This window comes from Maniola jurtina, chromosome 2 (genome assembly GCF_905333055.1).
Source record: "Maniola jurtina chromosome 2, ilManJurt1.1, whole genome shotgun sequence".
NCBI lineage: Eukaryota > Metazoa > Arthropoda > Insecta > Lepidoptera > Nymphalidae > Maniola > Maniola jurtina.
This window is the reverse complement of record NC_060030.1, coordinates 7,714,643-7,742,538: the sequence shown is the minus strand read 5'-3', so window position 1 is coordinate 7,742,538 and position 27,896 is coordinate 7,714,643. Positions and strand designations below refer to the sequence as shown.

Below are 27,896 nucleotides of genomic sequence, written 5' to 3'. Positions count from 1 at the left end.
CAGGTTTAGATGGCAATCGGGTTGTGCGGGGTGTCCCCGCCCTGGTTGCTATCTCAATCTGTCGGGAACTATATACTTACCTACATTTAGGGTTTAAAAAAAATTGTAATGTGTAAGAATAAAACAACAAATATATTTTATTATAATTATTTTTTATTAAAAATTCATAAGTCTTAAACCTCTTTATCAAATGACAGTATTTTTAAATTACATTTTGCTATTTATTTAACGTTCCACACACCATACACAACTTTACTCATTATTCTATCATTTAAGGCCCGCGCTCAATTTAGGTACATATTCATCTAAGACGATAAATTCTGTAGGGCCACATGGCGCACTTATTACAAGGTAAGTAGGTATTCAATATTTCTCACATATTTTTCTCCAACGATCTTGAATTCTACAATTACATTATGACAAAGCTAAATTTCTTAAATTTTCAGTATAATTATATATTTTATCATGATGTAGATTTATGTGTATAAAGATAAGTAGATATATTATTATTAGTGAGATCAATTTATTATGCAGTGGGTTAGTACGAGTTTGCACAACTCGACATCTTTGATAGGTACCTAGTTTTCGACTATAAACTGTAAACATCAGTATGTGTTACTGACCAACATTAATAGAATTCGAGGGTCGAAATACTTCAGCGTTTAAGTAAGATGGCCATGGCGTAACTGCCATGTTTTCAACCACAAGTTTGTTCATACACCAAGTAGAAACATTGTGAATTTTTGACTTTAAATCAAGGAAAATGCCCCTTTTTCTCTTAACTCTCTTAACGTTTTTGTTTTTCGGCACTCGAATTCTATCAATGTTGATGTTGGTGAAATGTAAAATCTCATACTAAGCACACATAGCTGTATACGTAAAATGCAGCCGAAGCTCCTAGTTTCCAGTCTGTATAGTGTATAATCATTAGGTAGAGGCAGCGACAAAACCAGGTTTCCACCCTTTCATGCATCGTCGCTTACACTGGCGGGTGCAAACCTAGCTATGTCACTGTTTGTACCACTGACCAATGTTTCCGTTTGGGGCGCTGGCTGAAGATGTATGAACGAACTTGAGCTTTATAACGGTTCAGTTTAGCGCCATTTTACTTTTGTTTGATTTTAGTATTTCGTTAGCTAACTACTCGAAATCTATAAACGTTGCCGAGATGTGCGAGCTCGTACTAACCCTTCTGTTTTTAGAATCGAAATGAATGTCTAGGTATAAAATTCGGACATAGTGGTTTTTTTATTGTGAAGAGTTCTATGATAACATTTATTTTATAACTTGCTAAAATTATTACCTTGTATTAAGAATCAATTTAAAACTAAGCTACATGCACACTGAACACACGATCGGCAGTCATTCAAACCAAACGCAACACAAGTCGCGACCATTCTTAGTCCTCAGTTCTCACAGCCCCATCAACCTTTAATATAATTAGTTATTTGCAAGTGCAGTGTGTTAAAAATTATAGTCGAGGTGCAAATTGTAACACCCGAGCCGTAGGCGAGGGTTTCAAATAGCACCGAGAATTTAATTTCGAAGACGCACGTGCATCGTACTTTTTTCAATACATTTGTGAATAAAAATAATAGGACATCTGGATGATTGCATAATTATGTTTAAAAAAGACAATTTTTGAGATATTGTTGGAAAACAAACACCACAGAAGAAGTAGCGTATAGGTTTTTAATACGAATGTTTAAATATTAATTGTACGTGATTGTTACAAAACTTTTCCTACTATCCTACTTTAAATAGATCTATTCAGAAATGATGCGAATCAAGGGGAAACGAAAAGTGGCGTTATGTCACAGTATAGCTCAAGGATAATTATTATTTTTCCCGTTCATTCAAACTGTTACACACGAATGTGACTGATCGAGAAAATAAAATTCCTCTTGTGTCACTATTCTCCTTGTGTCACAGTGCTACTCACAGGAGTGTGACTCAACGGGAACAACGCGACGCTCGATTAAAAATGGAGGCCTCAATTCAGCTTCTGTTGAGCGAACGTTATAATTAATATTACCGCACTAGTGCGATAACGAAAATTACTGCTTATTCAATAACTGCGGCAATATTTTGTCGCTCATGTTAATTATAATTATGCTATTAAGTCTACTTTAAATTTTTAATAGCGGTGAAACAAGAGCCGCTTTACGAGCAAATGTATTGAAAAAATCCCTAAGATAACAATATACACTTAACAATTGAATACTAACAATTCAAGCGTATTAATACTATGAAGACCTTAATAAATAAAGTTTGGTGTCACTCTTTAAAATTACCTAGCATTATTTACAAGTTCAATTCGAAATAAGTTATTAACATACATCCACACAATACACCAACTTACTTACCTACCTAATAATAATAATTAATTTAGTAAAGGTGGGGAGTGCAGGACACATATAATATTGTGTAAAAGTAATGCACCTAAGTTATATGCATTATTTTTACACAAGTTTGAGGGTACGTAACCTACCTAATACATAATGTTTTATCTATTTACCCATATAAGTTTACATCCGTCAAGCGCGAATCCATCGTTGTGGGCACGATGGGCATGCCCACTACTCTAATAGACTTGTGACGTCACAACTCCACGGTCTATCGTGTTCGGTGGTGCACTGTACAAAATCTTGGTCAAAGTGTCATATACCTAACTACTTTGTAAACATTTTTCATATGAATGCACTATATTATTAATGAGCGAGTTCATGCTCCAACTCGCACTTGACCGATTTTCGGGTAGCTGGGACCATAACCTTTTTTGAGGGCTGGATCCGCGCCTGACACCGGTAAAGTTAATGGAGGTTGCACACTATAGCAAAGTCTAACCGTACTTATGCATCGAATGTTTCATAATGAATTTATAAATTCGGTTGGTGTTATCATATTATGTTCCAAGTGGCTGATAAATATACATTGTTTGCAGCCGTGTGCGCTCTTTAATTGAATAGTCGTAAAGATAATTAAAAGATATTGTTTTAGACTGATAACTGATGAGATAAGGCGCCCGATGAACCACATGTAGAGAAGTGATAGCTTTGATAGTAACAATAATGTTACCTAAACTAAAAATAGGTAATGAGTATTGATTGCTAACCTACCTATGTACTTGGAAATTTATTAGCATATATTAGACACCTTGATATAACACTGAAGGTTAAATAATAAAGAGATATAAATGCTTAAGTAAATAGAATAGATAGCAGACATTGTTTGTTCTAATAGAAAAACATTGAAGATTCTCAGACGAATTGAAATAGCCATCACAATTCACAGGAGAGTAAATAAATTCGATCCATGTAGTTACCTATACTATGTCACCTACACGATAAGCTGTTAAAAAAGGTTTATTTCTCCTTCGTTTTAGTCCCCTATTCATTCGCAACATATATCCATTAGTATCTATTACTTTTAAAAAATTATTCAGCAATCTTTCCTGCAACTCCGCTGATCGCATACTAAAGTAAAAGGCGAGCTGCATGCGCCAAATGCAAATCGTTTTATTTTCCTAGCTACTAATTGCTGAAAATTGACGTCAGTTGCATTTTCTCAGAAACAACATTTACATGGCGCAGCTCATTTTTGGTAACTTTAAAAAAAGCTTTGCGTAAGCCAGTGGGGGTCTTGCGGCTTGCCTCTAGTGTGCGATCAGCTTTAGGGCTAGACTAGACCTAACCAACTGGAACTGTATTTGCCCAGGACTATCGCTTTGTGTCGCTCAGTTCGGGTTGGAAAAAAACTGTTTAAAAAACAACAGGACAAAACATGTTTAAAACTAACTGGTTTTAGAGTTCCGCATCTCCAAAGGCAAAAAGGACTCCTTATATTTTAACTTAAAACATGTTGAAAACGCTTGATTTGAACATATTTAAATTATAACAATGCCAGCTCTGGTTCAGAGAATATAGCGGCTTTGTGACAGCACTGCTATCAGATGCACATTAGGCCTGATCCAGCCCTTAAAACAAGTTAAAACACATGAGATCCTTATTAGAATAGGAGGAAGGGCGCCGCGCCGACGCCCGCTGTCACCAAGCCTCTGTGTAACGGATGTCGTACTCCTGAAGCTGCGGCAATCTCTTCCTCAAAATTTCGAAAGCCTCTGCCGATAGTTTTGTACTGTTCAGGTTTAACCGCCGAAGACTGGACAGACCTGAAATTGTTGTATTAAAATTTGAAATACATGAATAAAGGACAGAATGTGTAGCAGAAAATATCTAACAGCGTAGATCATCATCATCATTATTTCGTCCACGTGGATTTAGGTTTTTTAAAAATCCCATGGGAACTCTTTGATTTTCCGTAATAAAAAGTTGTCTATTTCCTTTCCCGGGATGTAAGCCAACTCCGTCTCAATTTTCTTAAAAATTGTTTACACTGTTGAGGCGTGAAAAGCTAGCAAACAGACAGACACACTTTCGCATTCATATTAATATTGTATAGTAATGGAATGTAATGTATTTTTTTATTCACAAAATATTGAAGTAGTAGCTACCTGACAATGCTTCAATCCCCTTATCTGACACTGGCGTTTCGCAAAGGTTCAGCACCTGCAAGCGAGGGAGATGTTCTGCAATCAACTGCACGCCGCTGTCGCCGAACTTCGTGGCCCACAGATTTAGATAGCGCAGTGAGGGTAGCTAAAAAAAAAACCAACATTATAGAATTCAGATAGTGTAAACGAATGTTCTTGATCCTAATTCCCAGTTAAATTAACGTATCTAGTAAAAGATTGTAGGTACCTAAGTGTGAAAATGAAAAAAAAATCACTTTCCGTGAAAAATCATTAGCAATAAGCCTCAATCCTACTAAACGCAACTTTAGGTAAGTAGAGGCAGGAGATACCTACCTAGATAAAAGTCATATTCGTTTACCTTGATGAGGTGGTGAGCGCAGGCGCTAGTGACACTGGTGAAGGCGAGGCTGAGGCACTCGAGGTTTCCGAGCGCGCCCGCTTCCAAAAGCGCGGCAACGTCTGCGTCGGTCGCGCGCACCGGCAGCGCTAGTCGCCGAGGGCCGCCTTGCGATTGCTAAAAAAAATCAGGAAGAAGTTTTATGGTTCTGTACCGTTTAGCGAAGTTTTCTTTTTTAGCGCTTCGCTGTTAAATATCTGACTGTGAAGACCCGTCAAGCAAATCTAGAATTATGAAATTTGACAGATAGCACAATGTCTTAGGCTGAGATCTATAGAGCCCACTTTGACTTTGCTCAGACTTAGTCACTGTTAAAACGAGACGGCGTTATACGGCTAGCATAAATCTGTCTCGTTTTAACTGGAACTTAAGTCTTATCAATGTCAAAATGCACTCTACATTTCAACCTTATTCCACAAGTAAATGGGAAAATCCGAAAACCGCGAATTTGCGGCTCCATAAAGTATTATTTCTTGTACGATGACAGGTAATGAATCCTACGTGTACGAGTCCGGCTCATACTTGATCGGTTTTTACTGTTTTGAACAATGCGCCATCATACGCCTCGTGTTCACATTGAACTATTTGTGTTGCGCGAACTATAAGTATCCAATTTGTACTCACTAGTCTTTGTAATGTTTGTTGCCGCTCACACAAATCCTTATAATACTGTCGTCCTACTTCAGTGCCTTGCAGTGCTGCTATTATTTCTAGCTGCGTTTGCTCCCCACTAGCTACTTCCCATTCTAGCATGAGACATAAGGCCTCTAATGCTGCGGGCTGAAAAAATCATAAAATATATAAGTATAAATAATAATACAGTCAGAAAATAACTTTTTATAAATGGTAGATACCGTACGCATAGGTATATTATCCATGTGTAACGCGAAAGATGTGAAAGTTTAGGATATACAATACCTACTTACTTATAATATTATGCGCTCATACATTATAATTATTGTACCTATTAAATATCTTCGGCTCATAACCATGGGTTGAGAGCTGGGCCAGACTTGATCGGCGCATATTTTGGTATCACATGGTTTTCATGACTTGTACCTAACTTTCATTTTATTTGACGCTCAAATAAACACATTTCCCTATAATAACTTACACACCAAACATCTTAAAATATTAAATTATCATAATATTCTCCTCAAAAACTCATCCTGGTCTGTAAATTGAAATTTGTTTTTGCTTTTAGATCGTGTTCACAAAAAAAGTCCAATCATGTCGGCCGAATCTCTTGTGCAAACATAATTATTATTGTAATAAGTAGGTATAAGGGGAGCTTACATGTTCTGCGAGTCCAACTATTAGAAAATCTGGAAGATGTTTGCTCATACTTTGGAGAAAACTTTTTCTTTTACAGCAACAGCTTAGTAGAGTCTTCAGCTGAAAGATAAAATAAGTCCTATTATTTATTATAAAGGGTAAGTGTATAGTTAGATACATAATATTATTTAGTCTGTATTAAAACTGTACCTATAGTAACGTTCTGCATTACCGATTTCATCCATGCCGCGTAAACTTTACCTACTGTTGAGAAATCCGTTGTTTGTTTGGCCTGGCGTGATTTTTTTGCAAGGATAAATGACCTGGAGAATGCCAGGCTGTATTTACCTACTATTTATCACGGAAAATCAAACAGTTCCCACGGGATTTTAAAAACCTAAATCCACGCGGACGAAACGGATATCAGCTAGTAAATGATGAACTTACCATATCTCCCCAAAGTTGACACAACTGATCGTGTGGTAGTGCCAGCGCAGGGTCGGAGGGGGCAGTGGCTCGCAGCCAGGAAGGGGGGGAGGGGCGCGCGGCGCGTGCGTGCGCCACGCACGTGTGCGCCGCGCAGCGCGGGTCCCACGCCAGCCTGTTGAGCACACTGCCCAGCCGCGACGCGACCCGCGGGCAGCTCAGCGCGGACGCTGACAGGGGCACTGGCTGTAGCACCCCGCCTACCACCACTAGCCAATCATCATATTCACACCTGCAAAGACATGTCATCATCATCATCAACACGTCACCGGGGTCTCCTCTCATTATGAGAAGGTTTAGGCCACAGTCTAGCCAAGTGCGGATTGGCAGAGCTGTATGAGAAGCGATATTCAAAATTTAGGTGTGTTCAAGAATATTAGCGAAGCGGCCGGTTGCAATAGCGATCGTCTATTTTACGCCAGCGCCAAGAACACCGTGCAAGTAGATGCATATAGTAGATACGCGTTAAGATAGAGCTGTATCGTGACCTGCTGACATCTATAGAGCGTACTTTAACTTTGCTCAGACTCAAGAAACTGTTAAAACGAGCCAGCATTATACCGCTGGCATAAATCTGTCTCGTTTTAACTGAAACTTCAGTCTAGTTAATTTCAAAATGCGCTCTATAGATTCCAACCTATGAACTTATACATGTGGTCAAGGTTTTCAGCGAAGCACATCACCTTGTGCCGGGTATCGTCGCACATGACGTGTGGTGAGCGCCGTTCGCAATAGTAAGTCGTCTTTGGCTGCCAGTAGCTCAGTATTACCCAGAACTTACATGTGCTCCAGGATATCAGCGAAGCACAGCACCTCGTACTCAGTATCGTCGCAGATGTGCGGCGAAGGCCGGTCGCGGTAGTGGTCGTCCAAGGCCGCCAGCGCCACGGACGCCAGGTTGGGCGCCGCGCGGGGGTGGGGGCAGGCCGCGCCGCTGCCGTGCGTCACCTCCACGAACCGACGCACCAGGCTGTGCCCGGAGTTGTGAGCACTTAGAGCACTGCAAATAGGCACCTACTTAGAAAAACCCGGTCAAGTGCGAGTCTGACTTCATCAAATCGGACACAACTGCATCAACTGCCGACTGCATACAAGCATAACTGCCTATAAAGTTGTGAGTTGTAATGTACTTAGTTGTAGTTAAAGTATGCAGCAGTACAAACAGTAATTTTGCAGTCGTCTTGCAATCCAAATGCAGCCCGTCTGCATAGACCCTTAACGTTGAAGATCATAGTAATTCGGACTTGATTAGTGACCCTGACATCGCCCTAGATTTTTCTGATAAACATTTCGTAAAAATTGTAACCACGTCATTAAAATTAAATTAGCTGTTTGAATGTCAACGAGATTTTTACCTAAAATTAAGGTTATTAAGTAGTTATAGACGAAGTACGGTCTTAAGGTTGTTAAGTACCAACTTAAGTACGGCCTTCATTAAATGGTATTAAAAGATAGATATCATTCATAAAAATAAAATAATTTAGCCAGTTGGGTGAATAATTGCATAGGCCGCACTTATTAGGTACCTACATGACCGATTACACGTTAGATTCTGCATTAGTTAATCCTGTTAACCATGATTCATGAGTGATTAGCCGGTAATTAAACTGGCATGCACCTTGTGACAAACGGTCTTCACCTGGATACTATGTTGACAGATCATCAATCACATCACTCATATTTAGTTCCCCGTATGCTCACACACATGACGCTCAATACTGCTATCAACTCCAAAACGGCGATACCTAATCAAGTTGTTACAAATAACACGTCGCCAAATTCAGTATACTTATATCATTATAAAATAGTGTAAGGCATGTATATTGCTTACCTAATGTAGTCCCTCACAAATTGTCGAGCATCAGGCGCTTTTCCGAAGTCAACGTTTCGGGTGAGGACGCGTCGCACAGGCGGAGCGAGAGCGGGGAGCGGAGCGGAGCGCGGCCGGTGCCGACACAGCCGCGCGAGCAACGCGCACAGCTCGCCGTTGACGCAACGCTCGGCGAGCAGCGGCGCCGCGACACTCGATATGTTTTCCGCCCATTCTTCCCAATCTGGACTATCCTTGTTCTGGCAATAAAAGAAGAGGTTCCTACTAGATAAAACTATCGCTACACAGATGCATATGAAATTTTGTCAAACCTTTAGACTCTGGGTCATTCATTGTATTGTAGAATTTACTTCACCCTATTAAATGTAGAAGCTACCAACCTCTGAAAGCAAGTCCGTAAGAATTTGCAGTGGCGCACGAGTCACGCTTTCATCTTGCAGTGGTGTAGTCATTGCGAAGTCTATCATATTCTGTAAGAAGTGAAAAATTTAAGATCTTATAAACGCACGATTGAAGCGCATACTATACCTATTATATTGGCAGTGGCTGAATGTGATAACCATGAAACGCTACAAATATGTTCTAGCTATGTAATGAATGAATATTTTTGATCATAATAATCACAGTATATATATATTTACTGAATAGGTTTACCTATTCAGTGGTAAATATATTAGGTAGGTATATCATACTATCTGATGCCCACGATTTTACCGGCGTGGATTTAAGTTTTTAAAAATCCCGTGGGAATTCTTTGATTTTCGGAGAAAAAAGCGTAGTAAATCACTCTCTATAGTCTATACCCACACAAAAATCACGTCGATACATTGCTCTATTGTGAAGTATTTGAAGGAGACACCAACAAACAAACAAACTTTCGCATTTATAATATGAAAAATTGATAATACTTAAACCTGAACCCAAACGGGAGAAGTGACGGGCATCAGCTAGTATAAGTAGTAATATATTTCAAATAAACAAAAAAGTATTTATTACAACAAACCTTTAATTCTTTCAGCACAACTTCTTTTCTAACGGACTTGGTTAAGAAATTGCGGTATCTTATCATATTTCTCTGTAAATGAAACAATTTTTATATATTACAACAAACAAGGAAATCTAACACAGGCCAGACCCACCAGCACCCACTGGCGAAGTAGGTACCTAACTTGATGAAGTCATATAAACAAGTCTTAATTTAAAAAACACGACCTGCCAAAAAACTAACTAATAAGACGTAAAAATTTCACATTTGAAAAGATTAATTTAGAATAATTAGATTGTATTTAATTTTTGCAAAAAAATTATAGGCTGTAAATAAATATAGAAATGAAAATATAGAAATCTGTTCAGGCATTTAGAAGTTATGGTGGAATAAAAAACTTATAAACATGAACCCTGAAAACATTACATTTGTTCTTTTGGGCAGTCGAGTCATGTAAAACTGATTTTGATTTGCAATGATGATTTATCCATCTACCTATGTGGTGGAACTGGATGAGGTTTCATAGCTAGGGTATCTATCAATCACACCTATACTTATGTGATACATCGCCATCACTGAAAGTAGTTCACAACTTTTTACACTGTATATAGCAAGCAGGCTGGGCAGGTTTGTTATGTAATTTGCTCAAGAAGATTTATGACGATTTTGATAGTAGGTAATATTATTTAATAAATAATAATGTCCTGCCCAAAAAATTGCGGCGATTTGCTTTTATAATAAAAATATACTTATATATTTCTCAAGTGGGTAATTTATTTTTAAATAAATTTTAACGTTGATATTTACCCTCCACACAATTGAGTAATACCACTGGTCTCTCGTGTAAGCATCGTTGGCCTATAAAGAAAAGAAAAGAAAGCGTCATGGCCATGTTTGAGCTAGGTAGCAATAATTTTTTTTCAAAAAACTTTATCATAGAGGATCAAGCACATTGTGCAATTTATTCTACAGTTTTTCGGGTCATTGAATAAAATATTTAAAAATATTGATGTTTTTTTATTCAATCGACCAAAAAATTGTACCTACCTACAGTGATACGATAAATTAGGCAGTAGGCAAAAAGATGCAGGCACAACGAAAATTTATCTTCTGATGCAACCTTATTAACATATTATTGAAGACGTCAGAGTACTATCGGTTTGAACTTCGTATCTGCTCAACACTGGTTCTGGGGAAAACTATAACGTCAATGATAGATAATTTTATTTAGCTACCTATACATTTTTCTGCCTACGAGGGAATATCCCCAATATCACTTAAGTATTTCTTACACAGAAGACCTTATATCAAATTATGATCTTTTTAACTACGAGTATGTAGGTACCTAGAGAGAAATTTAAATTACTCAAGATAGATAAAAGGCTTAATAAATATCTATATTCCAAATGATTAAAGTAAGTAGATAAGTACCTATATTTTTTAAACTTTTGTGACATTTTGTTTGTTATAAGAAAAAGATTCTAAACATATTGAGTAGATACCATAATATACTATTATTATTGGTATTGAATTGAGAGAAAAGAAGAAATGCGGTGCTACCTACTGTTGTAAAATGTTTAAGGTACAAAACATTTTTAAATCATGGGGACTAGAAATCTAGCTCTTCCTCTAAGTACATACTTATTTTGTGAAACGGAGTTATGGTACTTTGAAGTTCTCTATCTCTAATTGTTAAAGTTTTTGTCTCACTCGCTTAAAGAAAACGGAAGAAAATTTTATTTCACCTGCAGGAGAAGTGATCCGTGAGGCATCACTATTCGTAGGCAGTATTTTCTCGCAGGATCCCAGCGAGAGATGCAGTACACTTCCTGCATGCAGCTGTACGATAAGGGACGCTCGAGCAGACCAGAGGGCTGAAACAATCGTTTTTGATTAGACCGCTACCTAAAGTAAAGCTTTCAACCATCTTGAAAAGAAATAAGCAAGAGTCAGTTGATAAAAATCTGATGTCGAGCCTAGTCCATTTTGATCAGTATTTTGATGACAGACTACTAAGTGATTCTCTAAGGGTTCCTTTATCTCTCTTAATCCTTTATCTACGGGAACCTTAAAAAAGGTTGTATTCCTAACATGAGGTAGCGATAGTTTTATTATACTCGTATGTACATAAAACCAAGTATTTATGTACGGTACTTACCTACTTTATTCGATAGTAAAAAATAAATACATATCAAATTAAACTATCCATCTATATTCACTACGCTCGCCTGAAAGCAATTTAATCCACCTCACTGCGGTCAGTCATCGTAACGGTCTACCTTATAAGTCCACAGATTTGAAGATTTCCTTGAGAGACTAAATAGGTGTTCAGTGTTAATTAAAAAGTGTATTAAAAAACCAGCCAAGTGCGAATCAGACTCGCGCACTGAGGGTTCCGTGGTACTCGGGTATTTTTTCCAACATTTTGCACGATACATCAAAAACTATTATGCATAAAAATAAATAAAAATCTGTTTTAGAATCTAGGTATAAGTAAAGCCCTTTCATATGATACCCCACTTGGTACAGTTATCTTACTTTGAAAATTGAAACATATTTTAATTTTTTTTAAATGATGTGACCACAAATTCGCACCTACCTGCCAAATTTCATGATTCTAGGTCAACGGGAAGTACCCTATAGGTTTCTTGACGGACACGACGGACAGACAGACAGACAGACAACAAAGTGATCCTATAAGGGTTCCGTTTTTCCTTTTGAGGTACGGAACCCTAAAAATTAAATAGATAGGTACTGATGAGCTGCACCTTCTGACAATTTTGTCAGAAGTTGTCATCATTGTCAACCGATAGACGTCCACGGCTGGGCATAGGTTTCTTGTAGGGATTTCCTGTGTTCCGAAGACCGAACTTATTTATAGGGCGCGACGCAATGAGGTCTAAGACTATCTATAGAGCGCACTTTGACTTTGCTCAGACTTAAGAAGTTTAGATTGAGTTAAACGAGACAGATTTATATAAGAGATATAAGTCTGTCTCGTTTTACAAAGTCAGTAAAGTTTTATAAAGTGCGCTCTATAGACCTGACCCTTAGTTCTGGGAATCGGGCCGAACTGCTAGACATTAGTAGACGTTAGACATAATATTATGTAAATACGTATCTATAATTATGTCGTTTATCGATAAATGATGCGCACGTAATCGTACCTACCTACGTTGAGTGAACTGTGTTCATAGTCTGTCGTGTAGAGTATGGACTCTCGGAGCAACGGCCGGCGCAGACCTATTCGAAGGCGAGAGGTAGGTAATGCCAATGACGTCAAGACTCATCCCATGCATCTATTGGCTTGCGCACCGTAAGCCGGCGCAGACGGCCTTCTTTACAACTTGCACCTATGCCGTTTGCCTTCGACTATATTTTAATTTTTAACACACCATGAACTTTAATCTACCTATAAACTACAACCAGTAAAAAATTATCCGATTGGCTGAGGATATTTAATATATAGCGGTGATAACTTAGTGATTAAGACGTCGGCCTCCTAGTTGGGGGGTCTAGGGTTCGACCCCAGGCATGCACCTCGAAGTTTTCGATTCCTTTAACGGTGAAGGAATATATCGTGAGGAAACTTGCATGGGTATAGATCTCCATAGTGTTCTCAAAAGATCCGTACTTGGCCAGCGTGGTAGACTAGTCAATCGTTTCTCATTTTATTGTAAATTGAGCAGTTGAAACTCTTCAACTGCTCAATTAATAATCTGCAAAATGCTCGGCGGTTGCTCTTGCAACCGCCGAGTTTCTTGCTGGTACTTATAGGTAGGAACGGCATTCCGAACCAGTGGTAAATTATTTTGACGATTTAAAAGCACTTGTAAAAGTTTATTTGAATAAAAATGTCTTCTATTCTATTTTAAGACGAGACCTACTCTCAGTTGTGAGCTGGCGATGGGTTGATCATGATGATGATGATGATTTTTTATAATTTAATAATTATTATTATTCGATTTCAAACAAATAAACAAATTTTAATAAAGAAATCATAGAGCGTAAGCAGAACATACTCGTACCTACATAAAACTCAACAGAAATTATTTAGTTTTTTTTTTTAATTTTTTTTTTTCAATACCTACAAGTTAGCCCATGTCTGCAGTCACACATGGCAGTAAATGACGATGCGGTCTAAGATGGAAGCGGGCTAACTTAGAAGTTAACTATCGGTTTCTACGAGAGCGCAACGCTACGGTAGGGTGATAATTAGCCACGATCGTAGACATCAACCAGACCAGACCAGAGACAATTTAGAAAGTATAAATTCCCAAACTGTCCCTTCCGGGAATTAAACCTGGGGCTCTCCATCCAGAGGTACCTACATGGAATTCTATATGTATCATTTTCATAACATTTAAAGTAGTTTTTTTTTGGATTGAATATTTAAGATACATGATTGTGTTGAAAAATTTTTTGCATGTGCTACCTTTCTACAGATGACGTCAAAGAGTGTCTGTTTTAAAAACAAAATTCTGTTTGGAGCTGCAATATCTAAATATTTATATCGCCTTCGCGTACATGTGAACATTATCGTTTTAGGTAGGTACCTAGGTAGGCAGATCGACGTAAACACGTCAAGAATATTACACGGCCCTACTCACCTATCTCGTATTTATTAGAAGTCATGATTATCTCATATAATTATTAAATTACTAGCTGATGCCCGCGACTTCGTTCGCGAGGATATAGATTTTTAAAATCCCGTGGGAACTCTTTGATTTTCCGGGATAAAAGTAGCCTATGTATTAATCCAGGACACAATCTATCTCCATTCCAAATTCAGCCAAATCGGTTTATCAGTTGTGGCGTGAAGGATTAAAAAGGTGAATTACGGATTTTAAAAATCCCATGGGAACTGTGGATTTTTACGAGATAAAAAGTAGCTTATTTGCTAATCCAGGGTATAGGTAATCTACCTCCATTCTAAATTTCAGCCAAATCCAACCAGTAGTTTTTGCGTGAAAGAGTGACAAACACACATACACACAAACTATCTCCTTTATAATATTATATATAGTGCGATTATAAGTAAAGAGGTGATAGGATATGCTGGAAAACAAGCATTTAAAAATTAGCCGATATTTTCGACTGCATTGAGCCATCACCTACAACGATCACGTGACATTATCTAGATAGGTAGGTACATGATATACCTAGCCTTATTTGTAAACTAGACTTTAGCACATAAACTATTTGGTGACGCACGAATGTTATCTGCTCATTGACCTCATTAAAGTTCACGATAAAAACAATTATTTCATTCAAATCCATGGAAGTTACAATGTAATTACTATATACCTAGCTACATGCTAGCATAACTTTCCATGTGTAAAATATTGAAAGAATACTAAGTCAAAAGATAAACCGTGGTGACGCGCGGCTGTAACAGTCACTCTTTTCGCTTTCCCATGAAATTATATAATTATGCAGATAAATAATATATTTATATAGGTAATCCCAAAGATAATACGACATACCTACGTACCCGTTGCACTATTTTCGTAACTGGTACCCACTCCTGGCACAAGCTCTACGCTTAATTAGAGGGGAAAGTAGAATATTAGTCATGATTAGATGGCTAAATACTCTTTAAAAAAAATTAAAAAAAAAGAACTGCAAACAAAAAATATTATTATTAGGGTTCCGTGCCAAAAAAGGAACCCTCATAGAATCACTTCGTTGTCTGTAGAGTCTCTTTCCTGCCTATTAAGACTCATCAAAGGAATCAAAATAGGGTAAGTAACTAGGTAAGTACTTACTCCCCGCTGTCCCAGAATCATGAAAGGCAAGTAGCAATACACCTAATAGCTAGATGTCCAAGTTATACATATTTAGCAATGTGCAATGTGATAGATTTTGGGCTAAATGTGATTTAAAAAAAACATGTTTCTCTAGTGTCTTTAAAACACACTGCTACCAAAAATAAGCCTACCAAGTATAAAGTTAGATAAAGTTATTTTATTTTAACGTCTTTTAAAGTAAAAATAAAGATCTTTACGTTGCTAATTTTATCTTGAATAATTTAGTTTCACTTTCTCTGTAAAATTTAAATTTAAATAGCTCATAATATTTAACTAGCCAGCTGTATCAATTTAAACAAACGTCAGTCCTATTACTCATTTATCACATAGTGCGTTTTGCGTAATTCAATTTGAATACTTATGTACGTAATAAATATTTTATTGCAGTGCTATCAGCATAATTATTATGCATGTAATAAAAATAATTTCTTGATCATTCGGAAAATAATAATAAATAATAATTTTATTGTAATACTTATTAGTACTTATATAGGCACATGTACGTATTTAAAACATTAAAAACATCTTGTATATTAGTTATTAAATAACTAGCTGATGCTAGCGACTTCGTCCGCGTGGATTTAGGATTTTAAAAATCCTTGATTTGGCGGGTTTAAAGGTATCCTATGGGCTATGCCCGTTCCTAAGATGCCAAGCTATCTTTGTTCCTTTCGTCAAAATCGGTTCAGTGGTCGAGCCGTGAAAAAGTACCTAACAGACAAACTGACACTCATTAGAATTTAAATTATTAGATTTAGATTTATTTAAAGTTAATAAATATGGAAAAATTTCAAAATATATTTAATGTAGGTACCTACAGAATTCGTAGTTTTACTAATGAGTAGGTACCTACCTACTTACTTACTTATTGAAATATAATTTGTATAGAGGTAGGCATAATTACGAGCATCAAGCAAAGTGAAGTACCTGTAAATAATAGGTTTCAGAGAATAATACGAACTTATTTAAAAGCAAAAAACTACTTAAATAAAAATCTACCGTTACTTTGACGTAGTTGGGTAAGTAAAACGTGACGTATAACGTAGACCATGTGTATTTGGAAAATCCAAATCACACCTAGGTGAGCACAACCTAATTATACCTACATATTATATGCTTTAGGTCTGGAACACATGCAATTTTGTATGCATGATTTGTAATACAAATTTTATATTCTTGGTTACAAGAAAATTAGCGATAGGCACTTGTACCACCATAGACAAACAAGAAATTTTAGTAGGCTAGCGACTGCTGCGCAGCTGGCTTCGCGTAAAAAAGTCCGATAGGCATTTTTGTGGGGAAAAGTATGATCTTTTATAATAAAATTCCACAATAAATTTTTGTTTAGACTATTAATGTTATTAATATTAGTCTGGTCATCCAACTAAAGGTAACGAACGCAGCCAGCGTTCTGGGTATTTTATCTCGTTACAGTGGTTCAGATTATGATATGTAGGTACCTATTATTGATTTGTGTTTTTTTATTTGATATTAAAAAAAAATTATACAAATCACACCCGCTACCACACGCAAACTGTGGAATCAGCTCCCTTCTGCCGTGTTCTCATTAGATTACTAACATGGGGAGAGGAAATACAAACTCCTGAAAGGCTGGCAACGCATTGGCGGTTTTTCTGGTAGTGCAAATGTTCATGGGCGGTGGTAATCACTTAGCATTAGGTGACCCGCCTGCTAGTTTGCTCGCTATTTTTATTAAAAAAAAATTACTTCGTGGATTTGACTTTTAACTCGCTCCAACAACACGTGGGACTGCAATTTCTATTACATATATTTTAAACCTAAATGGTACTTATATATCTTATATCTTCTTCGTCGTTGGATTTGCAGAATCCGCACACCCTTGAAAACGTTATGGATGCTGTTAGGTTTCCTTCACCGTTAAACATATGATATTTAATTGTGCTTTAAAGACATATAACTCAGAAAAGATAGACGGAGGTTAGACGCTCAATCTGGCGTCAGTTCAGTCCGTGACCTTGATTGTGATGAGACTGATGCCAGATGGATAGACTGTCGAAGCACATTACACGCTTATTCAGATTGACCATCAGTCCAACCGAAAACTTCGACGCGTTAACACTCATAACGCCATAAATATGAGATAAGAGACACAGGAAAAGAAGAAGACTATGCTAGTTATTATTATCGAATGCTAATTTTATTATTATCCAATGCAGGTATTCAAATGTCCAGCTCTTCGGAACATAAACTTCTTCTGCTCCAACTCCTGACCTTTTCGAACTTACCTAAAATTTTTAGGGTTCCGTACCTCAAAAGAAAAAACGGAACCCTTATAGGATCACTTTGTTGTCTGTCAGTCTGTCTGTCCGTCGTGTCTGTCAGAAGCCTATAGGGTACTTCCCTTTGACCTTGAATCATGTTTGGCAGGTAGGTAGGTCTTATAGCACAAGTAAAGGAATAAATCTGAAAACCGTGAATTTGTAGTTACATCACAGAAAAAAATATTAAAATGTGTTTTAATTTTCAAAGTAAGATTAGTAAGAAACTATAACATTTACCTATACCAAGTGGGGTATCATATGAAAAGGCTTTACTTGTAGGTACATTCTAAAACAGATTGAAACCCTCGGTGCGCGAGTCTGACTCGCACTTGGCCGGTTTTTTTTAATTCACAACGATAATTTATTTATTTATTTATTTTACATCTAATTGAACGGCAGTGCCACTTACACGAACTAGATGATTAATTATTACTATACAAATACAAAAAGAAATTTTAAATTTTGAATGTATGTACGCTGAGAGCACTGAATGATCCTATGATAATAATTTAGATCTTAGAGTGTAGGGGGCTCGGCGCAAGCGGCGACAAGTCTGCGTCGTACGACTCCATCGCTGTCTAAGCGCAGACTGACATCAGACTGATAGCTATTAAACACACGTTCAGTCTGGCGTCAGTCTAACCAGACTGACAAAAATTATTAAAATATTTAAATATCCGTCAGTCCGGACCATCGGATCATCAGTCTACGCGTATACAATCAGTTTCCCGTCATTCTGGCATCAGTCACGGACTGAACTGACGCCAGATTGAGCGTCTAACCTCCGTCTTAGAAGTGACGAACCCCGGACTCCCCGAATCTTAACCACTAGGCCTTCAACACTCGCTGTTCTATTTACGTGGTATTTAAAAACTCTATTCCAGTAATTCGCAAGCTCGTAACGAGATTGTTTTGCGAAAAACAGTAACATTTGGAAGAAGATCGCATGGAATGCAAAATATAAACAACTAGTTTAAAAACAGCTTAGAACACTTTTCACAACGGAGCTGAGGCGCTGCAAAATTAATTGATTGGACCAAAATATCCCGTTATGATATTCAGAGAATAAGGTATATTAGTACACTGCACTATAAGTCCAATACGCATTTTTGCTGTCGTGCATTAAATTTTAGAAATTCTACCTACCTATAGAACCTCAAAATTGAACTGCAAATTTTTATGTCCGCAAAATTTAAAATCAATATTCTACTTTTGCCTACAACTTACATTTAAGAATCTTTTCAGCAACTAAGCATATGATTTTTAGTCGATTAGGGTTTTATTGAAATGCTTGGGGTGCTTGGGGACGACGAACGGTTCGACTCCGAACGGAAGCATAGCTTTCGTAGTGCTAGGACCTCTAGATAACTACCAATAAATTAGCAATTCTACACTTACAGTTTTCGAAACGACGTGGTCCTCTAGCATGCAGAGTACATGAGTTTCCCATCTCCTGAAGAACTTGGCGGTGAGTATTTTATCCACGACAGTCCTGGTGTGTTGAAAGCAACAGATCCTGAGAGAACCTTCTACGGCGAGCTTGTATCGCGGTCCGGGAGGAGGTGCTGGGGTGCCGCCTGAATCACTTTTAGAACTACTGCTGTCAGCACAACATTCTGGGCTGGAACCCTGTCAAAAAAAATTTTATTTATTTATTTAAAATACTTTATTGCTTAAAACTATGACAATAAAATACAGGATATATTTACAAACAAAGAGATTCCTTTAGTGATAAGGTCGCCCACCTTATCACTAAAGTAATCTCTTCCATGCATCCCATATGGCTTTACAATTAATATAACAATATGGTTTTATTATAAAAACTTTATTTTCTATTCTCACGTTAAAACTGTTTGCTTATTTAGAAAGAAGGAAAAAGTTTGGTTCGTGCGTACATATGATAAATAATATATTTATAAGGCTATAGGTATGTAGATATATAAAGAATAACTTTATGAGTATAACATTTTCAGCCTACATCATAAGGTTAGGCTAGGTATTTATCTATATGAATTTGAGCAAAAAATCTTGAATTCAGAATCACCAGTTACAAGTAGGTAAATAAGTACCTATCAGCCAATAACCCCTTTACATCATTTATAAGAAAAAGTGGAATGGATTTTCCAATGACGTTGAGGATACAGTACTTATACTGGGAAATGAAAATACTAGTGGTTCACCACGGACTAAGGTTGAAATCTATAGAGCGCACTTCGACTTTGCTTAGACTTAAGTTTCAGTTAAAACGAGATGTGGCAGTGGTATAACGCTGTCTCGTTTTTACAGAGACTTCGAACCCCAGTTATGCAGGCCTCCTCACGATGTTTTCTAAATGAAAATTTAGTTTTTTTTGACGATTTGCCCATTAGATAGAATATTTTCTTTGTTCGACAATGCGTTGATTAATATACTCGTAGCTAAAACCATTGACTTATGATTTATTAATGTGCATTTGTTTTACAAAATGAAGAGCTTTTAAAGCCGTTTTTTCGAACAATAAGTATTTAAGAAAATATCTATGTAAAACATTGTCTCCCGTGAAAAAATCTAAAACTCCTGTTTTTGATGCTGATTGCTGGTAACCCGTAAATCAAGAAGTGGCACGTGGCAATCGTAAATGTAAGTATGTACTTGGCCAGCGTGGTGAACTATGACCATTCTCATCCTGAGAGGAGCCCCGTGCTCAGTAGTGAGCCAGCGATTGGTTGACCATGATGATGTAGTCGGAAAACAGTCGGCAACGGTCCGATCCACTAAATGGCCAATATTTTATACAAAGCGTAATTAGTTGATTAGTGCTCTGCTAACAAGAGGCGTGGCCGTGTTTACATGTATACGAAATTACGAAATGAAATTGACATTTGAAGCGCTTACAACAACACGCGAACAAAATGGGTGTTTGACGTCAGTGGCGACCTTGTGCTTCAAGCTAACAGCCAGTTATTTTAATAGAAAAATAATGATTATGTTCGTTTTAAGATTGAAAGTAATGTTATATTTATAGTTGAAATAACTGGTCACGTGCATTTGAGAAAATGCTAGGGTGTCGTAACTACGGGACCGCACAAAACTACGTCAGGTGGTTATTCTAAGACCTACGGGTTTCTTCTTCTACTACCTAATCTTAAAGCCAGTGGCAGATCGAAAACTATGCTATGTTTAATATCAAACCTAAGCGAAAGCTCAGTCAGTGTTGGGAAGGGGTGCTGAGTAGGCGGGAGGGGCTTAGCTTAGCACGTGACTGCGCAGAGGCATACGCAACTAGGCGCAGATCCAGACCTCTAAAAAGGTTGTGGGCACAGCCACCCGAAAATCGGCCAAGTGCGAGTCGAAGTATGAATTTAATGATTTGATGAACATGATCGATATAGTTCCTTCCTACAAAGGAGATGTTTAGAAAATATCAGATATTGTTAGTGTATGTGGGCAAAGTGTGTGTCCCAAAACTCTTAACTACTAAACCGATTTTGATGATTTTTTTTCAACTTTAAAGCCGACCGTGGAAGTATGACGTCACAAGTCTATTAGGTTGTAGGCATTCCCATTATGCCCACAACGGTGGATCCACGCTTGTACGCGACTATCTTAGTTTCGCATATTAGATAGCTCATATTATAGCTTAGTTAGCATAGTTTGCACACAAGTATGAAAAATTGCGTCAGCTGTGCAAGCTAAGCTAAACTAACATAACTTAGCTCTTGGTCTGCATCCCGCATAAGAAGTAAGAAATACTGTTATAACAATCTGTTAATTGGTAGCGTAGGTCATCACAATCACATCTGATTGGCTAATAGAATAGAATTTTATTCAAATAAACTTTTAAAAGTACTCTATAGCAACAAAGCTAGATTTGGAACTTTGCACCCGCCAGTACAAGCGACTATAATGGACGTATGCAAAGTGCAAACCTAACTTTGTTACTGACTGTACCTACGTACTGTATCAAAGGATAAACTCAATTTTGACGAGATTTGGTTATCAGTCATACATTTTATCTACCCACTTCAACACTAGACACTTATGTTATACGTGGTATGTACATTCGTTTTACTCTGACTGCAATTACTTTTATACATGGCATAATATTGTAAATCGAATCTTTAAAAAGAGCAACCGCTGAGTTTCTTGATTGTTCTTCTTGGTACGAAAGGTATTCCAAACTAATGGTAGATGAATTTGATGATTTAAAAGTATTTATAAAAGTTTATTTGAATTTAAAAAGAAAGCATTCGACGATTAAAAATCAGTCAAGTGCGAATCGGACTCGCGCACGAAGGGTTCCGTAATATCGTACAAGAAATAACACGTTTTAATTTTTTTTAATTTTGTGGCGGCCGTTTTGAAATCATTATTATGCTGTTATAGCGGCAATAATAATACACATTCTGTGACAATGTCGACTCTCTATCTATTACAGTTCACGAGATACAGCCCAATGACAGACAGAGGGACGGATGGTCGGACATACGGACGGACGGACAGAGGGACGGACGGATAGATGGACGGATGGGCGGACATCGGATTCTTAATAATAGGTTCTGTTGGTTAAAAACTAAACTTGAAAGTATGTAAGTAGTACAAGTATTGTAAAATAAAACGAGATGCAGCGGTCGTGAGCGCGGGTCACTGTACCGGCGCCCCACTGAGCTCTTCCTGGTGATGACGTCGGAACTCAAATTTGGGTCATGAGGGCGCGAGGTATACGACTCGCTCCAATCGGCCCGAATAGCTTATCGGGCTAAAATCAAGCAGTCTCTCGGAAAATAGAACTCAGCTGACGCAAGGCCAGTGATAACAGTCTTTCTTGTAAGCTTCAAACGAAAGCCGTAAAATTAATGACCCGGTTCCAAATCGATGTGTGTAATTTACTATAAAATTCCCGATCACATAAAAACTATAGAGACAAGAGAGTAGAGCGCTCACTAACTCATTTAAAAGGTTTTTATTATAAATAAAGGCTATTTATAAAGTAAGCAATTTCCTTAAATAATAATACAGCGCCTTCTCCTTTACCAACCCAAAAATTGCCGTGCCAACGGGGTTCCAATATTGTTAAAGTAATATGTAATCTGTGATACAAAAATTGTATAAATCATTGTAAATAATATTGAAATGCCTTTGAATGCATAATAAATCAATAATATGATTAAATGAAAGATGGTTGGTACAATGATTTATTAATTCATGTCAGTTTAATTAGAAACCTACCTAAATCTCCTACCTAAATGCAACACATGTTTTGCCAAAAAATCGTACTGAAATGGTACCGTAACCACACGCGCACCGGTGCAGTGTACCTACAAGTTATAAGTAGGTAGATACGATCCATGTTATCTATCCATTTTCTGAAGATGCTACGGTCACCTACGGTGTCGGAGCGAAACGGGTGTCGATTGGTGTGGTGCTACGTGGTGGTGGTGCGTATTCCTTAAGTACTTGGTGGCCCTGCATGTATTGCAGTGAGAGGGCGGACGGTGCATATCGCATGCTACATGTTGCACCATACAGTTTTGTCTGTATTATTTGTCGGATAATAGCAAATTAAGCTTTGTTCCCTTGTATGTCTATCATGGATCTCCGCAAAATAAGCGTGCTTCTATACAAGAAAGCAATACTCTCTTAATGGATGTTGTTTTCCCTTAGTCCCCACATCACATAGCAGTGGGGGTCTAAGAATAGAGAAAATCAACATGCAAAACTTCCAAGTTTCTTTCAGCAATTAGAGCTGTTAGGTATATACGTGGATAATATTATGTCAGTCAGTTTCCCCTTTTATACATAAACTATTGCGATTGTCTTCCTCTGCGTACCATTCCTAATTTCCCATGAAATTAAAAAAATCTCACCATAGGGCTTTCATATGACCTTACATCTCCCATTTCACCTCCGCTCCGTAGGGATGCATTCTCTCCAAACCGTTTCTTAGCTGATGTTTACGCCCTAGAATGAACCTACCGTCCCAAGTTTGTAGGCTTTATAGTACCTGAGATATCATGAGAGTGGTATTTCGTTTTTATGATATAATAAAGTACATATATAAAGTAGGTAGGTAAAGGTAAATAGGTACACGTAATATGAATTAGCCTTTCAAATCCGTCCAAAAGTTTCGGCATGTTGCGCGAACAGATAGACAGACAGAAAAAATTAATTACCATTAAAACACTGTTTTGGTCAGAATTCAATACCTATCAATAATCCTCTTGGATGAATTAATAATAATTCATTTCAAGATAATCCTGTGATGAAAATTTTCAAGCTGTAAGTATTACCTTAGATAATACTCACGGGTAATCTGAACTATGCGGTATGCTGTATGGATGAAAGTAAAAAGTTATTAACATCAGCGTTGGTGTGGAACAAATCAATAAACATTCCATACTCCTGCACGCGCCCGGCATGATGCGACTGCGTGTTTCATCAATGAGACTCGACTAACTTCATGTGACCAACTTCTTATCAACATTGTATGTATTCAATTCATTTATTTTTCTTTCTACACGTCTGGAAAAACTATTTTTAGCTGCTGTAATTTTCCTTGAAGCAATTCGACACTAAATTTTCACACTACCCAGATGATGTAGAGTGAAAACCGTCCGCGTGGATTTAGATTTTCAAAAATTTCGTGGGAACCTTTCACTTTTCCGTAATAAAAAAACAAGCATCAAAGTCTCAAATGTCGGATTCAAAAGCAGGCTGTCCGACTTGTGGACAGCTTATTGGAAAGACAGCATCGCAGAGACGTAAGCTCCTTTTACGTGTACCTATGCCTTTTATAATGTGGATTGTTCTGAGGAGTTGTTTGAGTTCATTCCACCCTCCTTTTTCTACAACTGCACCGTACGCCACCGTAAGCAATTTTACCCACACCACCTGGGTGCCTGGTGCAATAAATACCCCAAAGCCTAAAGACGAAAGTCTTCAATGAGTGTGAATTTAATAGATTATCCTTTTATCCTATGGGGACCTATTGTTGTTTGAATGAATATTCATAATAGGTAGGTACAGCATATTTTAGTACTTTCAGGCTGTTCAATAAAAGCAAAATTAATGGAAACATGGGAAACATGTAATAATATGAAATCGGTTTAACTGTATCCAACATAATTTGAAACGCTTTAAATGTATTCAATAGCATTGAAGATATATTTTAACCAGCAACCGCTCCTATGACGTCAAGAAACTTGATTTATGCGATAAATATTCTAAGACTCTTCAACTGCGAATAAAACTGTCGATGATAAACACATCAAAATTAATAATTCCTCATCTGGAGAAGAAATGAAAGAACACAAGTTTTCATGTTAGTAAATAGAATAGAATACGATGATTTTAAGTAATAACAAAAGTCTGGCCCTCACGGGCTCTTAGTCCATTATCTATACTAATTATTTATTATTATAAAGCTGTAAAGTTTGTAAGTTTGTTTGTAGGAAGTAATCTCTTGAACTACTGAACCGATTTTCAAAATTCTTTCACCAGTAGAAAGCTACATTATTCCTAAGTGACAGAAGCTATATTTTCAAATAATTAGAGATTCCTGCAATCGCTAGTGATTGCAGGAATAAATAAATAGGATTCTACGGTTTAGGCACAGTTTAGGCTGTCAGCCAGGACAAATCTTTTTATATACCTATAGGTACATAGATTATAATTTATATTAATATGTGCGTAATTTGGCCTTATTTGCTGCAACTGTGTTATCAACTTATCAGTGACGCAGAGAAAGCATATTCTGGTGTTGAAACTACTTATTATGTATTCTGAGGTTGAAAACAAATATTTTCCTATTTGCTAGGTGCGATTACTGATTATTGTAAGATTCTAAGAAATCGCTGTTTACAAACCAAATTCCAATCAAAGCCTATGGCACTGTGTTTCATTTCAAATTCTACCTATGTACCTAGTTACTTAAATAAGCTACCAACAAATAATAAAATTATAAGCCTCCGTACTACAAAGATAAGAGAAGAATACACCTTGCAAGGTTGCAACCGTAGGCTCTGTTTGTGAAAGTTTTTGCCGACGCATAAGTACCTGCGTAGGTAGGTAGGTAGGTATAATAAATATTGTTCTTGACGTCAAAGACACCCATCGTAATCAAAACTGGCAAAACTACTTAGAGAAGGGCGAATGTTCTTTGTTTATCCAACATAGTTTTAATGTGCAATGCATGCATCTATTCTACATGAACATGTCCGCGTGATATGGGTTCTTAAAAATCCCTTGTTAACTATGTATTTGACTTTCCGGAATAAAAAGTATCCTAACCATTTGTCATCAAGCTGCAAGCCTTCTGCAAGCTATTTCTGTGGCAAACATCAAAAACGGTGTAGCGGTTGAGCCGTAAAACAGTATCGTAACAGACAGACAGACATATTTTCGGATTTATAGTAGGTAGGTAATCCGTAATTTTAAATGTGAAAATGTGTCTATCTGCCTATCTTTACAAAGTCCATTTGCTTAATTGATTTTGAAAGTATAGAAATAGTTTGCATGAGAGCGACATACTTAAGCAACTCTTTAGCCAGGAAAATCAAAGAGTTTCTCTGGGATTTTTGAAAATCTAAATTCAAATGGATGAATTCGCGGACATCATCTGGAATAAATATGATTTATGTACTTATTGATTTGTTAGATATACTCACAAAATATTCAGCCGCACTTTGATCTGCCAAGGAAGGTGTGAGCAGACAGCCGGGCGACGGCGGCGCGGTGGCGGCCGGCGGCGGAGGAGCCAGCGAGAGCAGCTCGCCAGCCGACGCCGACATGTGGCTGGCCGCAGCCAAGCTTCGCAGCCGGTCTGCGAGATCAGTATGCCCGGCATTCAAATTCTTCACAGCACCGTGACCGGCATCGTCACTACTCAAATTGTTTATAATGCGCGGTCGACGTAGCTTACGAGATGCCGCCCGCCATCTTCTCAACCGACAAGCAGCGTTATTCAGAACTTCGTCCGTTTCATGCTTTTGAGGTAGTTCCCCGTCTGATTGGTTAGTTTCCACTTCGGTATCTACGGTTTCATCTATATAAGGCAGTTTGGAATCGGCGAGATCGGACGGAGACGGCCCGTCCTCCTCCAAAACCATATTCGAGGAACCATCCACCAAAAAATCTCTTAGGGCAAAAGCTAGCCTCTGGTCCGCGTTCAACCCTGCCGGTGCTCCATTATTAACTACATCGGAGGCCACATATTTAACGTCCTCCTTGGTGCCATCTTTCGTTTCAGTCTTGATAGTACCTTCTTCGTTGGGATTTAGATCCACGTTTATTTCTTGACTGTGCGAAGGCATCGTGACAACTATTTCAATTTAAGGGCGATTACTAAAATTATTATTACCTACCCCTTCACTTCGTAAAATTTTTCCTGTTTTAAAAAGATCCTACCCACAATACACATTTTACACTATTTGACATTAGTGGCTACATAAAAAAAAAATTATCAGCGAATGATCTCAATCAAAATGTAGCTCATGGAATGAACTTCAACTGCTTTATGTCATCGATTTGATCATTAGCACTAAGATTATGCAGTCACAATCCTTTTTCACTGTACAAACTTTATCTAAAATTAAGCGTGTATAAAGTAAATTACGCGAATCGATCATTACCCGCAGAAACGCTACGGATTTTATGCGTCAAATTGTAACACAATCGGCCTCGAATAACTCAAGCAGTGTGCGCAAACCGAGCACTACTGCCTGCCTGGAGTTGCGTATCGTACTATACATATATAAATGTATGTTGAAGACTCGATTGTGGACTTCTTTCTTGTTTATATTGACGTGCAACCAACATGCGCAACTGCGGATTACGAGTTCTAGCTCCCCCTAGCGACCGCTTTGGGCGCTTCGACTAGCTCCATCTACGTCGATAACGTTAAACTATTGTATCACGTTAGTTCGGTGCTGTCTGATACGATTGCTACCATTTTGGTAGCAGTGTAAGTACTGAACGGCAGGTGGCACGAATCAATATCAACAACTGAAACTTGAGATTTTAGACTCCCACGATTTTAAGTAGTTCGAAAGGATAGGTACCCATCTTTAAAAACTTAAAATCCACGTGGACGTAAATAGGAAAAAAAGGTAATTAATATATAGAGAGAAGATAATGGCAAAATAACTTTTTCGTAACTAAAAACTTCCTTTTCTGAAAAAGGATCGAAATTCGAATCGTTCAAATCGACTGTGTTTCTCAAATTGATTTTCAAAATACATATAAAAGAGTTCAACGCGGGTGCAGTTGTTGGCCAAAATTATTGGCGTGGGGTTCACC

The 27,896-nt window shown here is 37.6% G+C and overlaps 1 protein-coding gene across 1 annotated transcript; it reads right to left on the bottom strand.

Moving 5' to 3' along the window:
* Positions 1-133: 133 nt before the first annotated feature.
* LOC123871850 (C-Maf-inducing protein-like) lies at positions 134-27,466 on the bottom strand. Its single transcript, XM_045915853.1, has 14 exons — positions 26,267-27,466; positions 19,020-19,250; positions 11,254-11,382; positions 10,316-10,366; positions 9,527-9,598; positions 8,904-8,993; positions 8,524-8,762; positions 7,474-7,692; positions 6,654-6,924; positions 6,228-6,326; positions 5,556-5,711; positions 4,893-5,048; positions 4,514-4,658; positions 134-4,171 (listed from the first exon to the last, which is right to left on the bottom strand). Exons 1-14 carry the CDS (start codon positions 26,909-26,911, stop codon positions 4,047-4,049), a joined length of 2,628 nt encoding a protein of 875 aa, XP_045771809.1. The 5' UTR covers positions 26,912-27,466; the 3' UTR covers positions 134-4,046.
* Between the last annotated feature and the right edge of the window lie 430 nt (positions 27,467-27,896).